The following is a 15594-nucleotide window of genomic DNA, read 5'->3' as shown; positions in this document are numbered from 1 at the left end:
GCCAATGGTGGTCATCACTGCTAATACGATACAGAACACTATATAACTTTTTGTTCACAACGTTGCCAAATGGTTTGACTATTTAATCGCGATTTGGTTAATCGCGATCATCTTCGGACGGGTTAATGCTTGGTGAAACAGAAAACACTGTTAAGCCTGCTTTAGTAACAAGCGGAGTTTAATCAATCTGGGATCAAGTGCTGTTTGGTGAAACTGGGCCTAAGACATGAAGTACTGAATAGATTCATAGATTGAAACAAGTTTCATACATTCAACATTTTTATTACCAATAATGAAATTGGATATTAACAACTTAAGGATTATAATGGAACCGCTTAGTTTCAAACTTATTTCAAAATCTTGTCATTATCAATTAGTTTCAGAAGATTTACTTGAAATACGTTAGAAACTGCATAGTTATACAATGCTATCCTCAATTTGTTATTATTGGTGGTGAAAATATAAATAGTATAGAACTTGTCTCACTTATAATAAATTACTAAATAGTATATACAGGGTGAGTCAGGAGGAACGGGCCAAACTCCAGGAGCGTATTGTACACGTGAAAATAAATAAAAAGAACTAATATGTTCGTAAACGATTCTCATTTGTTTTCGAGATACAGTGTGTAGAAGTTTGAATACATTTTTTGTGATGATTAAACGAGTTTATCGATTCTTTATGAATCATTGCTGCAGATCGGGGAAATAACCATAAAACTTATAATGAATTTATTCACTACAGCTTCCTAACTGGATTTTTCATGACAATTTGGATTTTTCTGAGGATTTCGAAAGAATCGATCAAAATTTTTTTCTCGAAATCAATAGCAGATCCAGAAACAATAAAGTTTAATATATCAACAAAGATTTATTTTACATTCCTTTCAAATTGATATTGACTCGCCAAAAACACAAAAAAAATCTGGAGGAAAACAGAGGAAAGTGTTCCAGAGGAAATATCAGACTGTGGTTTAGCTATCGAAATTGGCCTATCACATGGTGTAAACTATAAATGATAATATTTATGCCAAATTTCAGATGGATATTTCTGGAAGTGTAGATATAAATCTTGAAAAAATTCTAACTTCAACAGGTTGTATCTCGAAAACAAATGAGAATCTTACAAGAACATATGAGTTTCTTTGAATTTTTATGTACAATACGCTCCTGGAGTTTGGCCCGTTCCTCCCGACTCACCCTGTATACATACATGTAGTTACATTTAGTTTCTAGAGCATTACAACAAAGTATCAACTTCAAGCAATAAAGCATGTGTAGATAAATCTCAGTATTAGCAGAAGAAAGGTGAACGAGTCATCAAATAGTAACAGCTGAAACAGTTGAATATATTGTAAATGTATTTCAATAGACGTGAACTCACCCCTTTGTTGAATATATGCAGATAGTTCAGAAAACCTGGGGTTAAATCCAGGACCTGTTAATTAAATCATCTATGTCGTTTTTGATTGGTTTTGATTTTTCGTAATCGTAAGTATTGAATACGAGTTTCTCCATTAGGGAAAAGGATGTTTCGTCTTATCGTAGGAGGATGTGATGATTTGTGTTTGGAGAAGAGTTTGTTCGCTCCATGAACCAAAACTCACCGTGTTAACCCTGACTCCTTACTCCTTTCACAAAGAATTTCATAGAAATATCATTCAGAAATATCATTTCAGTAAGCTATTTTTTCTATTTATCATAAATGTAAAGAATTTATCAATGAGAGGTTTCATTATGAATAGCCCACTACCTTAGCATCTGCCACTTTTGAAGCTCTCATCTTCATTCACATTTGATAAATTAAAACTAAACCATTACTATAAATGGAACGATTCAAGTCTCAACATCCCATTGAAATTGTTTAAATTCACTTCAAAAATGGTGAAAATTTTGCAGTCACAGTTCGCAAAACTAAAGCACCTTTGGGTTGTCGTAAAACATTCTCGGTCGATAATAGTGAAGAAGGAAGGAAGCAGGTGAGAAAATATGAGCTGTTGGGGCAAGTTAGTGATGTAAAATCCATCCTCAACATGTCAATGTTTGGTGCGATTTTGGGCTGGTGGTGTGATTCTACCTTAAATATTCTAAATTGAGGCTGGTGCAACTATAACAATGAATGGATTGCGCTGCCAAGCTTTGATTATTGATTTGTAATGACCGGAATTGGAAGATATTGATATGGACGACGTTTTTATTCGAAAAGACGGCGCTACGAGTCACACAAGCAACGAAACAATCCCAACTTTAGCTGTGCTGCCATTTGACTGATATTGTTTTCTATTGTTAATTGCATACCTTATTCTCAACAATGAAACAGACATTCATTTATTTGACTAAAAATATATTCGTAGTCGTATATCAGACTATTTTTTTTTTTTTTGAAAAACTGTATATAAAAAATCAGGAGAAAAACTGTAGGAAAAGAAAAGAGTTTCTTTAGTATTTCATTTGAATTTCCTTTTATTTTTGATTGAAATATCAATGTGTTAAAAAAATTCAACGGTATATTCCACGACAAACTATAGGGTAACGTGGGGCAACTGAGACACCTTAAGGTTCAATGAGGTATAACTTTCTCAAAACTGAGAATGAAACAATGTTTATTGATTGAGACACAACTTCAGATACTTATTCAATACACAAAACATACAAAATTAACAAAATAATAATTCTTAGGTCAGAATTCCTGACTTGAAAAAAAAACAAATGTCTCACTTGCCCATATCGTGGGGCAAGTGAGTCCCTTCACTTTTCGTTCATCGAGGCGCTATATTAATACACATTATTCATTCTTCATGAAAATTGTCTCAATTTGTTTTGTTATATTGTGTTTTTTTCTTCATCTGATGTTATTAGTGGTTTTCCGGTAATTTTCTTTTTGTCCTTCATTTCTCTTTCTCTTTTCCTTCTTTTTCATTCAAAAAACTTGGTCCAGCCTTCTCAAAGTTCTTATAACTGCTTTGGTTCTCGCTGTTTTTATTTTTTCTTAGAGTTGGTCTTCAAAGTATGAATTTGTGATTATTTTAGTACTCGAGACTCACTTGCCCCAATGTGTCATAAAAAGTGAAATTAATGTTTTGCAAAGTACGCTTATGTTTGGCAACGTTCTAAATATCAAGCCTAATAACATGAGTTTGATGTTGTATGATGCACTGTATAAAATATTTAGAATTTCTCTATAAATTATGAAAAATCCTTGTTTAATTCACCTGAAATATAACAAGACAAAAGTTGTATCACGATAAATGTCCATATCTACTCAAGTTTCACTATTTTCCATAAAGTTTTTCATTGACACTACGAGCTAATTGATTCACTCGTAAACTGTATTAATTTTTGCCGGATATATTGCCGGTCAAAGAATATATTGCGAAAGACGCACTTGCCCCGTATGGCTCACTAGCCTCACTCTCCCCTAGGTCCAACATTTTGCCTAGAAAATATAGACAGTTGAAGAGATTTTCTTGAAGATTTTTCATGTATATTCTTCGGAGGCTATGGAGAATGTGATGGAAATTTTGTGGAAAAGAAATAAAACGAGTAACTCAATTTACCACCAGTTTTATTCGAATTCCACATTTCTACATGAAATTTTTATTTAACTACTATTTTATTTAGAATAAGATGAGTTCGATTTCACATTTTCAAGATTTACCACAACCTTTCGAGCATTTCGATTTCGAAAAATGTACCAATATTGGTAACAGATCTTGACGAGACAATTTTCCATCTACAACGTGGGAGCAACCTTCTTTTCCTAAAACAAGGGATGGATCAACATCTGGCGGTAACTTCGACAAAAGTTCGAGTACTTCGCCATGTTTACCATTTGCTAGCAGAGATTTTATCAAATCATCCACATTTGAATGGAAGGTGTCAAGACGACTTACTGTTTGGGGTTCGAAGCTGCTGAAAAATTGTTCAATAGATTTTTGGAATTCTCCTCCCAACCCACCGGCAATTGGTTTTCCTTGGAGGTGATCTATTGGTAATTTTTCGCATTGTCCAGTTTCGCAATATTTCTTCGCCAGTGGTATCAACATAGCAAATACATCTGCTTTAGATTTTAACTTATCGCCAAGAAGCGGTTCAAGATCTACTCCCTCCGGTATTTGGGATAGGGGTCCCAGGAATTTTCCACAGTCATCACCGAACACTCCATTCAGAATTCCTTGTATGCCTATACCAAACCCATCGACTAAACTATGAAAACCTTCTAATCTTTCGCCAAAATATGTATGTATTGATTTCATGAAGTTTTCAAATAAATGCAATCTGGGTATTACACGTGATCGTAGAACATGGCCTCCCAATAGTAATGGTGCAGCCAAAGGTGCTCCCAGTAATGGGAGCGTTGAATCCACATTCTGGAAAATGATATAATGAATTAATGCTTGTTGGAATCTGAATTCAACGAGTTAGATAGCTACCAAACATATATCAATATACAGATTTGGTGAATACATTCGGAAAGATAGGGTATTCAACGTTATTCCAGAGGATACTTATGCTCCATTGCAACAGTGAAACAATTAGAACGATATAGAAAAAACGAGGTCATAACTGTAACCATCCCCACTTCGCCATTGAAATAGAACACGCGTTTAGTCGATATCGTATCACGCAGATGTTATGAATGTTGCACTGTTCCAATGAACCATGAGTATTTTCTGGAATAACGTTGATCAAATAACTCATGTTTTGAGGAATCAATAGAATCCGAAAATTTACCATAGTTACGGCGTATTAATAAGTGGATATACCCTTGACGACGTGGTATAATCGTTTTGGTGTTTCGCCTCTTGCCATATTGGGTCATTTCCATAAAATTAAAAGTCAAGCTCAGTGAAATGTCATTGGATTATCGAAGACTAGTGCTTTGGTTATTGTTATTGAAATTATTCGTTATATAATCCGAACGAATACCACCTCGAGCATAGACAATATATTTCGATTATACGAACCTCTTTACTCGACGTAGTTCGCGAAACTCGAGCTGCGCTCTCGTGATGTTTCGCGAATTACATCTGGTGAATCAGTGTACAATCGAATATTGTCTATGCTCTTGTGATATTATGATTGAATATCCTATATTTCCGAATGTATTTACCAAACCTGTATATCCCGCATTATAAGTAAAAAACAATCAATCTATGATTGCGTCGCAGATTCTGGAACTGACAATTTTCAAGATAGGTTCGAATTTAGAACAAAAGCAGGGTGTTTCATGTTCGAATGCTTATTAGACGTTTCTGGAAAACGGAGCTTATTTGAAATCTGAAAATTCGGAATATGACACCGACACCGAAGGTGGAGGGCTCTTTACAAACACTGTTACAACTGTTGTTACAACACTGATGTAGAATGGAATTGCCATAGATTTGAACTGTGTAAGATGCATAGAAACTATGCATCTATGAACAGAACAATTATCGCAGTGCTGTTTCGCTTCCCACAATGCAATTATCGTAAGTAATTGCACAAGTGCATCAAAATTACCGATAATTTTGCATGACAGCTTGTTGTCATAAAAACTGCATTCGGTCATTTTCATTTTTGGCGAAAGAGCCCGACACCGAAGGTGGATGGCTCTTTCTCCAAAAATGAAAATGACCGAATGCAGTTTTTCAAAGAAAACACGCTGGAATGCGAAATTATCCGGTCATTTTGATGCACGAGTATAATTCGGGGGAATATTTCCCGAATGAACTGTTAACTTGTCAAGTGACAGATTCCATAGATGTCATAGATTCGACCGTGTAAGATGCATAGAAACTATGCATCTATGAACAGAAAAATTATCGCAGTGCTATTTCGCTTCCTACAATGCAATTTTCGCTGTAATTTTCGATAATTGCATTCCATTTACATAGAATTCTGGACAGGAGGGAAATATTCGCTGTAATTTTCGATAATTGTTCTCCATATACATAGAATTTTTGACAGGAGGGAAATATTCGCTGTAATTTTCGATAATTGTTCTCCATATAAGTACATAGAATTTTTGACAGGAGGGAAATATTCGCTGTAACTTTCGATAACTGCATTCCATTTACATAGAATTTTTGACAGGAGGGAAATATTCAGCTAAATTGTTTTATAAGCTCCAGCACTTTCGGTTATCCAAGAAACGAAAAAAAATTTTTTTCATGTTATGTCTCAGATATTATCAAGAATTGCATTCTAAATTTCTCCTTGCTAAAATTTTTGCGTTGGTCCTTACAGTTTTCAAAATATAAAGAAAAAACCGAAAAAAAGTGAGAATTTCTAAAGTCACTATTACGTGAATTATTTTTACTGTGAATATCCTATGCGTATACTCGATTCACTTTCTCGGACTAGAATGATGTAGGAATATCGTGCATATCTTGAACTTGAGAAATATCATCACAGGGTGTTTCAAATATTATGCCAAAAATTGTGAAAAAAATTTGATCATAACTTTCGATTTTCAAATTATAACCCTATTTCTAGGGTGTATGAATGAACGGCGTTACGTAAGTACTTCCCCATTCTCATCATTTTCCAAAAGTATAGAAATTACAGGACGACCGACCATGAAGAGTAAAAATAATTAAAAGATATTCTCTACTAAAATAATTTTCTACATACTATTCCTTTTCTCACTATTTTCGAATCTGAAAAAGGTGTCAATAAATTCATTGTGGAACTTATGTTAATACACTCTTAATCATAGTTTTGGTAACGTAATAGTTAATTGCTAATCTAGTATTGCTGTTTTCTATCTGATCAAAATAGATTGATAAACCATTAACAATATTATTTTTGTGGTTATGTGTATGTCTCAAAATAAGCATATTCTTGATGTCATTTATATTCTTCTCTTACATTAATATTCTCAAATATATCATTTCAACTTTAAGAAATACTAAAGTTTAAGAAATTCACGTGAGATTTTCATCTGAATTTCATGTTTCATGCTTGAAAAATTCATATAACAACACAACTTACCGCAATGAGTGTGGAGCCCACTACGATCGAACAAATTAAAAGCGCAATTTTCATTTCAGACGAACCTACGTTATGTGGTATAATCGACCTCTTTCTTCAAATATTTATAAAAAACTTAAACAATAGGAATGTCGAAAACTCGAATTACTCACGAATAATTATGGAATACATATTTGGGGACATTCAGTTATCGTATTACTGATCAATTATATGGAATTCGTGCAAAAACGCAGAAAAGACATGGAATAATGTTATTTGTAAGTATCCTTTATTAGTTCCATAATTAACAGCACAGCATCTATACAGGGTGTTTTCAAATAAGTTTTCAATAACTCAAAATCGTAGGATAGTTATTTTCGTGAATTTTCATGAGAAAATTTCATTCAAATCATGTGTTTTGTTTCTGATGAGTGGTATTAGCAAAAGTACATGGTGATTGCTGTTAGTATTATCGCCAGTGGAGTCTCTTTTAGATGCCCCAATTACATTACCTCTGCTAATACTAAGATAACATCCACACATACTTTGTTGTTTGAAGTTGATAATTTTTTTGTATTGCTCTATCTCAAAAGAATATTTATATTTCATAGAACATTCGAAGTTAATGTCAATCCATACGAGAAAAGCACCGTTTCAGCAGCTCTTGAGCACTCATTTATTCATTCGAAATTCATTTCACCATAGATCATAGAATTGTATTGTTGTAACTTCTTAGTTAATCTAGATGAGGAATTTTGATGATTCGATCGTCCAGAAGAACGGCATGATTTTGAATATTTAACATACTTAAATATATTGAATTTCAAACAGGCGGCATTTATTGTTAAAATATTGGGTAGGTTTTGCAATATTCGAATAGGGAATATACATTTTCTTCTGTAAAATATTATTCGTCTTGAAATATTTAAAACAATTTTTTGTTGTTTTTTCCAAGAAATTCTCTGGTGTTTCATACTCAAGATGGTCATGATAAAGTACTTCAAAGTAATTCTCCATAGAATAATTTATTTTTGTATTTCGTATCATTATATTCGAAAATAAAAACCATATTGTTTTCTGATTTTTTTTCCAACCTCACGCATCAGTTTACACCGCGATAATAAAATCTTACAGCATGACGAATTTTGAAACTGTAACGACTGAAAAAAAAAATGCAGTGGTATAGTATATCCAAATTGACTTGGAGGTAGATGAACATTTCGATTATACAAGGGTTGTCCAAGTTTCCAGAAATTCCTTTGGGGCCAGTGAATATATTGCTTAACGTTTTTATAGAATAATTCAAGTAGCTTTGGATATAATATACATAGTTGTGAATTTAAGATTTTGCGTAATTTCATACATTTTTCTTCAAAATACTTTTCTTATATTACGTCTTATTATATTTTCTAGTTATTTGACGATGTTATCAACTGCCTGAAGCTTTGAACAGAGGATAGAACTGGTGCATTGCTAATCATGAAAAAACTCTTGAACATCCAATAAAATGAAATGTGCTATCAATTGGATTTTTGCTAACTCGTTCAATCAAAATTAATTTTTGATTTCTTATTTGTCTCACAATGAACACTTGCTTCTTCAATCATGCTCAGTACATTGTGTGTAGAAGTTTTTCATCATTACCATCCTAAGCATAAAACACAAAAATGAAAAAGATTGAACATGTCAGTAAATCTGGGAAAAAAAAATGAAAATATAATCCTTTACACGAGCACCTACTCAAATTCCGTCCCGTTTTGAGGCAAGTTATTTAATCATTGAGGCCCATTGCTCCGCTTTAAGATGTCTAAAAACCAGGTGTATGAACGGATTAACTTTTGTTTTGCCAATTTTGAGAATATTAGTTAAGCTTCGTTATGTCAACTGTAGGCAGCGCTATCAACAAATTAAGATTCTTGTTATTTATTATTTACGAGTTTTGTGCCATTATGTACCTATATGTTTATCTTTCATTATAGTTATGATCTATGGAAGTAATTCTTGTAATTGTAATACCAATAAACTCTCTCTATTACAAATATTTGAATTCATTCCAGTAAACGTTTCGTGTTTTGTTTCACGACCTTGCACGATCATACTCGGTTACACGTCGCTTTTGATTGGTCAGTATCGGGTTTTAATTGATGTATCCAATGAAAATCAACGGAAATGACAAGTATGACATTGCGGCGCCGCCACGAACTAAAACTAATATTTTCAATTTGGTCAAATGTCATTGCATTCAAAATTTGACGAGTGCATTCACCATGTTTTTAGATATCTTACTCCGCTTGAATGACAATAAACTGTCAGATTAACATAGTTTTCTTATATTTTAACAACCATTCTATAAACGTACCTATTTACAATGTTTGTGTTAGAAATATATTTTACTAGTTTTCATTAATATTCTCATTCAAAGACTCGGTATGGATAACCTTTCTCTCCATACTCGCGCTGAGTAAATTGATACAGATCCTATACATAGTATACATAGTACATATAAGGTTTCTTCGTATTGAGCAAAATAAAAAAAAAACGAACAAAAAATAATTGCTGTAAGACATTGATGGAGCAAATGAAATGTTTAAGTTGATTACAATTAGGATCCTTCATCTCATGAATATTATCAAATACTCCATTCTCGATATTTTTTTGGAAGTAAATTCAAATTGAAAATAACTAATGGTTTACCATTTTAGATCGCTTTTTCTTGAGATTTTCCTTTTCATCGGCATTAGCTCCTCTCGTTAATTTTTCTTTTTTTTCTCTTCGCTCTCTTTCTAAAATATCAGTAGAAGCATTTGACTTTACTGCTGTTAATTGTTCCTGGTCGGGATTTGGTGTCGAATTATTATTCTGATGAAGATTTGCTATCAGATGTTAACTTGGGCTTTGATTGAAGGTGAACGGGGTTGAGTTCTTCCGGGGAACAGCAAGTCCCACCTGCATTAACTTCTATCTCCGTTAAATGTCAAATCTGATACTTGTTATTACACTTTGATATGCAAATACTGCCTTGGGAAGGAAATTCCTCAAAATATTTTGACTGCTATCGAAAAATGGTTCACCGTGAATATTTCATAGGATCTGTTCACAACACTTGATCACAAAAAATTCTATCCATAATATAAACTTTAAGAGAAATTATTTGATGAAACACAGCACTGTGTAAGAACCAAATGAAAAATGAAGCTCAAAATCTGCGTGACTATAGAAAACCAAAATATAATTCCTTCAAGTGGGCCTTTCTAAAGATCAATCCTATAACGTTATTTTTTCATAAACGAATCTATATATTACAATATGTACTTAACTCTTGCTTTCTAAGGAGAAAGACTACATATATCTTGCATGACAATATGACTTATTTCTTTATTCAATCAATTATTGTATCTTTATTATTATTATGTTGCTACTTACTGATATATTTATCAGTTGGATGAATTACCAATTTTCTTTTGAGAAAATCCTATATAATATGTTGAATATATTATTGTACCTAATGCACGAAAAAGAACACAAATTTGGGTGTATGGTCAGGAAATGTGAGGAAGTGATTGCTTAAATATCGGCCACCAGGCCAAATATTCATGAATGTAAAAAGACATTAAATAATGCGGATTCATTTATTTATAACATAACAGTTGAAAAATAACCTTAGTATTCCTTGTAGTGATATCTTTTTTGGTGTTTACTCTTATTATTATTAGATTTATCAGACCTTTGTTGCTGATCGCTCTCTGAAAGTTCCTCCCTATCATATTCTCTATGTGTTCTATGTCTATGTTTGCGTTTAGGGGATTCAAGGGACTCATCATCATCAGAATCATCTTTGCCGGATTTATGTTTCTTCTTGGATGAGTCTCCTGATTGTTCTTCATCATCTGAGTCGCCTTCTGTCGATTTTTTCTTTGATGGCTTTTGTTTATCACTGTTCTCTTCATCATCGGAATCTTTTTTTGTAGATTTTCCTTTCGGTGGCTTTCCTTTAGATGGTTTCTTAGATTCTTCCTGACCAGATTCATCTTCTTCATCATTTTTCTCTTTAGTGGGACGACGCTTCGGTGGTTTTTGAGAATCATCTCCTGCAGATTGTTCTTCATCATCGGAATCATCTTTTGGAGATTTTTCTTTTGGTGGCTTTCCCTTAGGTGGTTTCTTAGGTCCTTCCTGACCATCATCGTCTTCGTCATTTTTTCCTTTAGAGGGCTTTTGAGAATCATCTCCTTCTGATTGTTCTTCATCATCGGAATCATCCTTTGGGGATTTTCCTTTTGGTGGCTTTCCTTTTGATGGTTTCTTAGGACCCACTTCACCAGATTCATCATCTTCATCATTTTTCTCTTTAGGGGGATTACGTTTAGGTGGCTTCTGAGAATCATCTCCTTCGGATTGTTCTTCATCATCGGAATCATCTTTTGGAGATTTTCCTTTTGGTGGCTTTACCTTAGGTGGTTTCTTAGGACCTTCTTGGCCAGATTCATCTTCTTTATCATTTTTGCCTTTAGGGGGATGACGCTTTGGTGGTTTCTGAGAATCATCACCAGATTGTTCTTCATCATCAGAATCATTTTTTGGAGATTTTCCTTTAGGTGGCTTTCCCTTAGTTGGTTTCTTAGGTCCTTTTTGACCAGATTCATCATCATCGTCATTTTGTCCTTTAGAGTGTTTTTGAGAATCATCTCCTCCAGATTGTTCCTCATCATCGGAATCATCTTTTGGAGATTTTCCCTTTGGTGGTTTTCCCTTAGGTGGTTTCTTAGGACCTTCTTGGCCAGATTCATCTTCTTCATCATTTTTCCGCTTAGGTGGTTTCTGAGAATCGTCTCCTCCAGATTGTTCTTCATCATCAGAATCATCTTTTGGAGATTTTCCTTTTGGTGGCTTTCCCTTGGGTGGCTTTTTATGTCCTTTTTGACCAGATTCATCGTCTTCGTCATTTTTTCCTTTAGAGGGTTTTTGAGAATCATCTCCTCCTGATTGTTCTTCATCACCGGAATCATCTTTTTGAGGTTTTCCTTTTGAAGGCTTTCCTTTTGGTGGTTTCTTAGGACCTTCTTGGCCAGATTCATCTTCTTCATCATTATTCCGCTTAGGTGGTTTCTGAGAATCGTCTCCTCCAGATTGTTCTTCATCATCTTTTGGAGATTTTCCTTTTGGTGGCTTTCCCTTGGGTGGCTTTTTATGTCCTTTTTGACCAGATTCATCGTCTTCGTCATTTTTTCCTTTAGAGGGTTTTTGAGAATCATCTCCTTCTGATTGTTCTTCATCACCGGAATCATCTTTTTGAGGTTTTCCTTTTGAAGGCTTTCCTTTTGGTGGTTTCTTAGGACCTTTTTGACCAGATTCATCGTCTTCATCATTTTTCTCTTTAGGGGGATGACGCTTTGGTGGTTTTTGAGAATCGTCTCCTTCGGATTGTTCTTCATCATCGGAATCATCTTTTGGAGGTTTTCCCTTTGGTGGCTTTCCTTTAGATGGTTTTTTATTTTCTTCCTGGCCAGATTCATCTTCTTCATCATTGTTTCCTTTAGAGGGATGACGCTTTGGAGGTTTCTGAGAATTGTCTCCTCCAGATTGTTCTTCATCATCGGAATCATCTTTTGGAGATTTTCCCTTTGGTGGCTTTCCCTTAGTTGGTTTCTTAGGTCCTTTCTGACTAGATTCATCTTCTTCGTCATTTTTTTCTTTAGGGGGATGACGTTTCGGTGGTTTTGGAGAATCATCTTCACCAGAATTTTCTTGATCATCAGACTCCTTTGGTGGTTTACTTTTAGGAGGTTTTTTTTTAGGTGTTTTCTCAGTTTCCTCTTCATCAGAGGCATCTCCTTCCTTGTTCTTGCCCTTAGAAGGATGACGCTTAGGTGGTTTCGAGGATTCATCCTCACTTGTCTGGTCGTCATCAGAATCTTGTTCCGACAAAAAACTCTCGATATTAAGTAATTTGCATCCTCCATGATTGCACTTAGTTTTTGCAAGATGGACGAGTATTTGTAAAATCTCAGTTTGACGCAACAAGCCTTCTCTCTTAGATTTTGGTTTATCGTCAGTTATTCCTAGACTAGACTTGGCATCACATGTCTTAGGCCACTGCGATAAAAGTCCAAAGAGAACCTCCAAATTTTTTCCTCGGTGAAGTAACTTTTTGATTGTTTTTTCCAAACCCACAGATATGTCTCCAAGTACTCTATCTAACCGATCATTGATGTTTTTGAAAAATTTCTTGATTAGGCCTTCGATTTTCTTAGTGATTTTTTTTGTCGGTACTTGCTTTACATCAGAATCTGAATTACCTTCGTCATCACCAGAATCCAGCTCAGTGGGTTTCTTGCATCCACCATGAGCACATTTTAGTTTGGACAACCTTATCAATAGATGAAAAATATCCACCTTAGTTAGTATTCCCTTCTTTTGCTTACTCGATTGTTCATCACGGTTTATGAGTGATGTAAGATCTATATTTTCAGGTACAGCAGAGAGTAACCCTAGAAAATCTTTCTGATTCTCTTTTCCAACAGACTTAGTGAGCAATTTGAGGATCCCTTTATTTACTCCATTGATGAAAGGATGAATGCCAGAGCCCTTAAAATATTTCTTCAAAGCCAGTGATAACTTTCCGGAGTCAGGTTTAACCCTTGGGTCCCTAGCCCTTGACTCCACATTCTGAAAAAAAAAATGGAATCATTAGATCCAATGCAAAAAATATAAATGGTCATATCTGAAGGGTAAAACAAATTTATCAAGAAGGTGTTTTCCCATTGATTAATCATTTTTGGTTCAATCACTTCTTTATTCATTCTAATTTTCGATCAGCTATGAAATAATATTTTTGAGTGGATAGTGCGTTTTATTTTGTTGACACATTTTCAAGAAGGACAGATTTCTCTTTGATTCAATAATTAATTCAGAAGACATTATAATTTTTGGAATATTTTGGTATTATGTGAAAACAAAGCAACAAACTGAGTGTAAAAATTTTCTTACCAAAAATAATGTGGAGCCAACGAAGAACAGAAGAAGGAGATGTGTTAAGCGCATCTCGAATTGAGAACGAATCAGAGAAAAATTCATTTTATACATTTTTTTGACATCGAAAAATCATGAAATTAGATTAGTCATCAGCAATTTTGTACATTTTCTCACGGATAATGACTATTGGTTTTAATTCCAAGATAAAGACATCTTTAAATTACCTAACTTATCACTTATCACATTCGAAACTGTAACACGGTGAGATCATTTTTTAAAATTGTTACAATCATCTTTAATCGTTCCATAAGAATATGAATCTTGAACTGGTATTCAAAATGAGAATATTAAACTTCTGTAATGTAGATTGTCTTGTTTTCTTATGGGTTACACACAGTTATAAACTTCTTTTAAAAGTTCTTTGAAAACCTATAGGTATTGATCCACGAACATTTCTTTCAGAATTGCTACGGTTCACAATATTCACCTCATTATTCGGATTTCAATTAATTTGGTTTCTTTTAATTTTTAATTGAAACAAACATTTTTTTTATCGGAAAATAAGTCCAAGCTCCAATGAAATCTTTTGAGATTTAAAATTGGAATGTACAGAATTCAAAAAATCGAATAAAAACTTTCGTACTTTGGCAGGCTTGTTCCATGGAAAAAAACGAGCTTTTATTTTGTGCAAATGTCAAAAATCTCCAAAATTTGAGCTAAAAGTCAAACCGTTGGGTTTAACTCACTGATATAGAAATTAGTTGTAAAAATCGACAATGAAATTTTAAAATGGCTGACAGAATAGTAAAGAAGTGTTTTGTGAGAATTGTATCATTAGGAATTAAAAAAACTTCGATGAATAAATCACATCGTACATTTACGAGTCAATCGTGACAGATTCGCTGATTTGGCTGAACAATATTTGGAAAAATATAAAGCTATCAGGTCTTTCAGGGAATTTAATACTTTGTCTTACTTAATATTTTTTGAGCATATAACGAATGAAAAAATTTGCAGCTCATAATGGATTCAGTCCAAGTAATTGTACAATTCCGATTGAACACATTGAAAAAGATATATTGTTATTTCCTAATGCAAAGCATCAGTGGTGTGACATTATAAACACTATACCTAAACACAGACTCAAGGTAAAGCGGGTGAGTCTTACAGTTTTTCATCAAATTCAAGAATAATTGTCCAGGAAAATACTGAATAAAGAGTTATCAAATTGTATTGAAAAGGAGAACATAAAAAGAAATACACTCACTTAACGAGCATCTTGAAATTTCTGGAATTGTAGGGAAAAGAGAATTGCTTGAAGAGATATCAAGTTTTTTGTTCGATTTGAATGAAAATAATAAGCTTCATTTTAAAACTTTGAAATTAAAAAAAATATCGTAAATGTAAAAATGTTTGTTTCAGTATGACGTGTGACCTTCTTTAGCTCTGATTACAGCTTTCAAACGTTTTCGCATGCTCGGCTTGATTTGCCTTCGAATATTCTCTTGTGGAATATTTTCCCATTCTTGATGAAGAGCTTCATGAAGTGAATTATTTGGCGATAGAACCATAGTTCCTAATAGTCTTCTCAGTTGATCCCATAGATCTCCGATGGGAGATCGGGACAAGCTGGTCAGTTAAACCTTGAAATTCCAACCTCATTCAAGCA

The 15594-nt window shown here is 33.8% G+C and overlaps 2 protein-coding genes across 4 annotated transcripts; both read right to left on the bottom strand.

Moving 5' to 3' along the window:
• Positions 1-3547: 3547 nt before the first annotated feature.
• LOC123678449 lies at positions 3548-7133 on the bottom strand. Of its 3 annotated transcripts, none has more exons than XM_045615479.1 (3): positions 6975-7133; positions 3815-4369; positions 3548-3759 (listed from the first exon to the last, which is right to left on the bottom strand). In XM_045615479.1, the coding sequence occupies exons 1-3, from the start codon at positions 7026-7028 to the stop codon at positions 3733-3735; spliced, it is 636 nt and encodes a 211-aa protein (XP_045471435.1). In that variant the 5' UTR covers positions 7029-7133; the 3' UTR covers positions 3548-3732. The 3 variants fall into 3 exon arrangements, with proteins under 3 accessions (XP_045471435.1, XP_045471436.1, XP_045471434.1); XM_045615480.1 differs by having other exon boundaries at positions 3893-4369; XM_045615478.1 differs by having other exon boundaries at positions 3548-4369.
• A 3435-nt stretch (positions 7134-10568) lies between these two features.
• LOC123678170 (ABC transporter F family member 4-like) lies at positions 10569-14047 on the bottom strand. Its single transcript, XM_045615037.1, has 2 exons — positions 13941-14047; positions 10569-13619 (listed from the first exon to the last, which is right to left on the bottom strand). The coding sequence occupies exons 1-2, from the start codon at positions 14034-14036 to the stop codon at positions 10614-10616; spliced, it is 3102 nt and encodes a 1033-aa protein (XP_045470993.1). The 5' UTR covers positions 14037-14047; the 3' UTR covers positions 10569-10613.
• Positions 14048-15594: the final 1547 nt, after the last annotated feature.

This window comes from Harmonia axyridis, chromosome 4 (genome assembly GCF_914767665.1).
Source record: "Harmonia axyridis chromosome 4, icHarAxyr1.1, whole genome shotgun sequence".
Classification (NCBI taxonomy): domain Eukaryota; kingdom Metazoa; phylum Arthropoda; class Insecta; order Coleoptera; family Coccinellidae; genus Harmonia; species Harmonia axyridis.
This window is presented reverse-complemented; position numbering and strand designations above follow the sequence as displayed.

Coding starts and splice junctions, on each gene's coding strand:
- LOC123678449 (XM_045615478.1), bottom strand. CDS start 7,028: ATGAAAATTGCGCTTTTAATTTGTTCGATCGTAGTGGGCTCCACACTC. Junction 4,370..6,974: donor TGGGCTCCACACTCATTGCG/GTAAGTTGTGTT, acceptor ATCATTTTCCAG/AATGTGGATTCAACGCTCCC.
- LOC123678170 (XM_045615037.1), bottom strand. CDS start 14,036: ATGTATAAAATGAATTTTTCTCTGATTCGTTCTCAATTCGAGATGCGC. Junction 13,620..13,940: donor TTGGCTCCACATTATTTTTG/GTAAGAAAATTT, acceptor TTTTTTTTTCAG/AATGTGGAGTCAAGGGCTAG.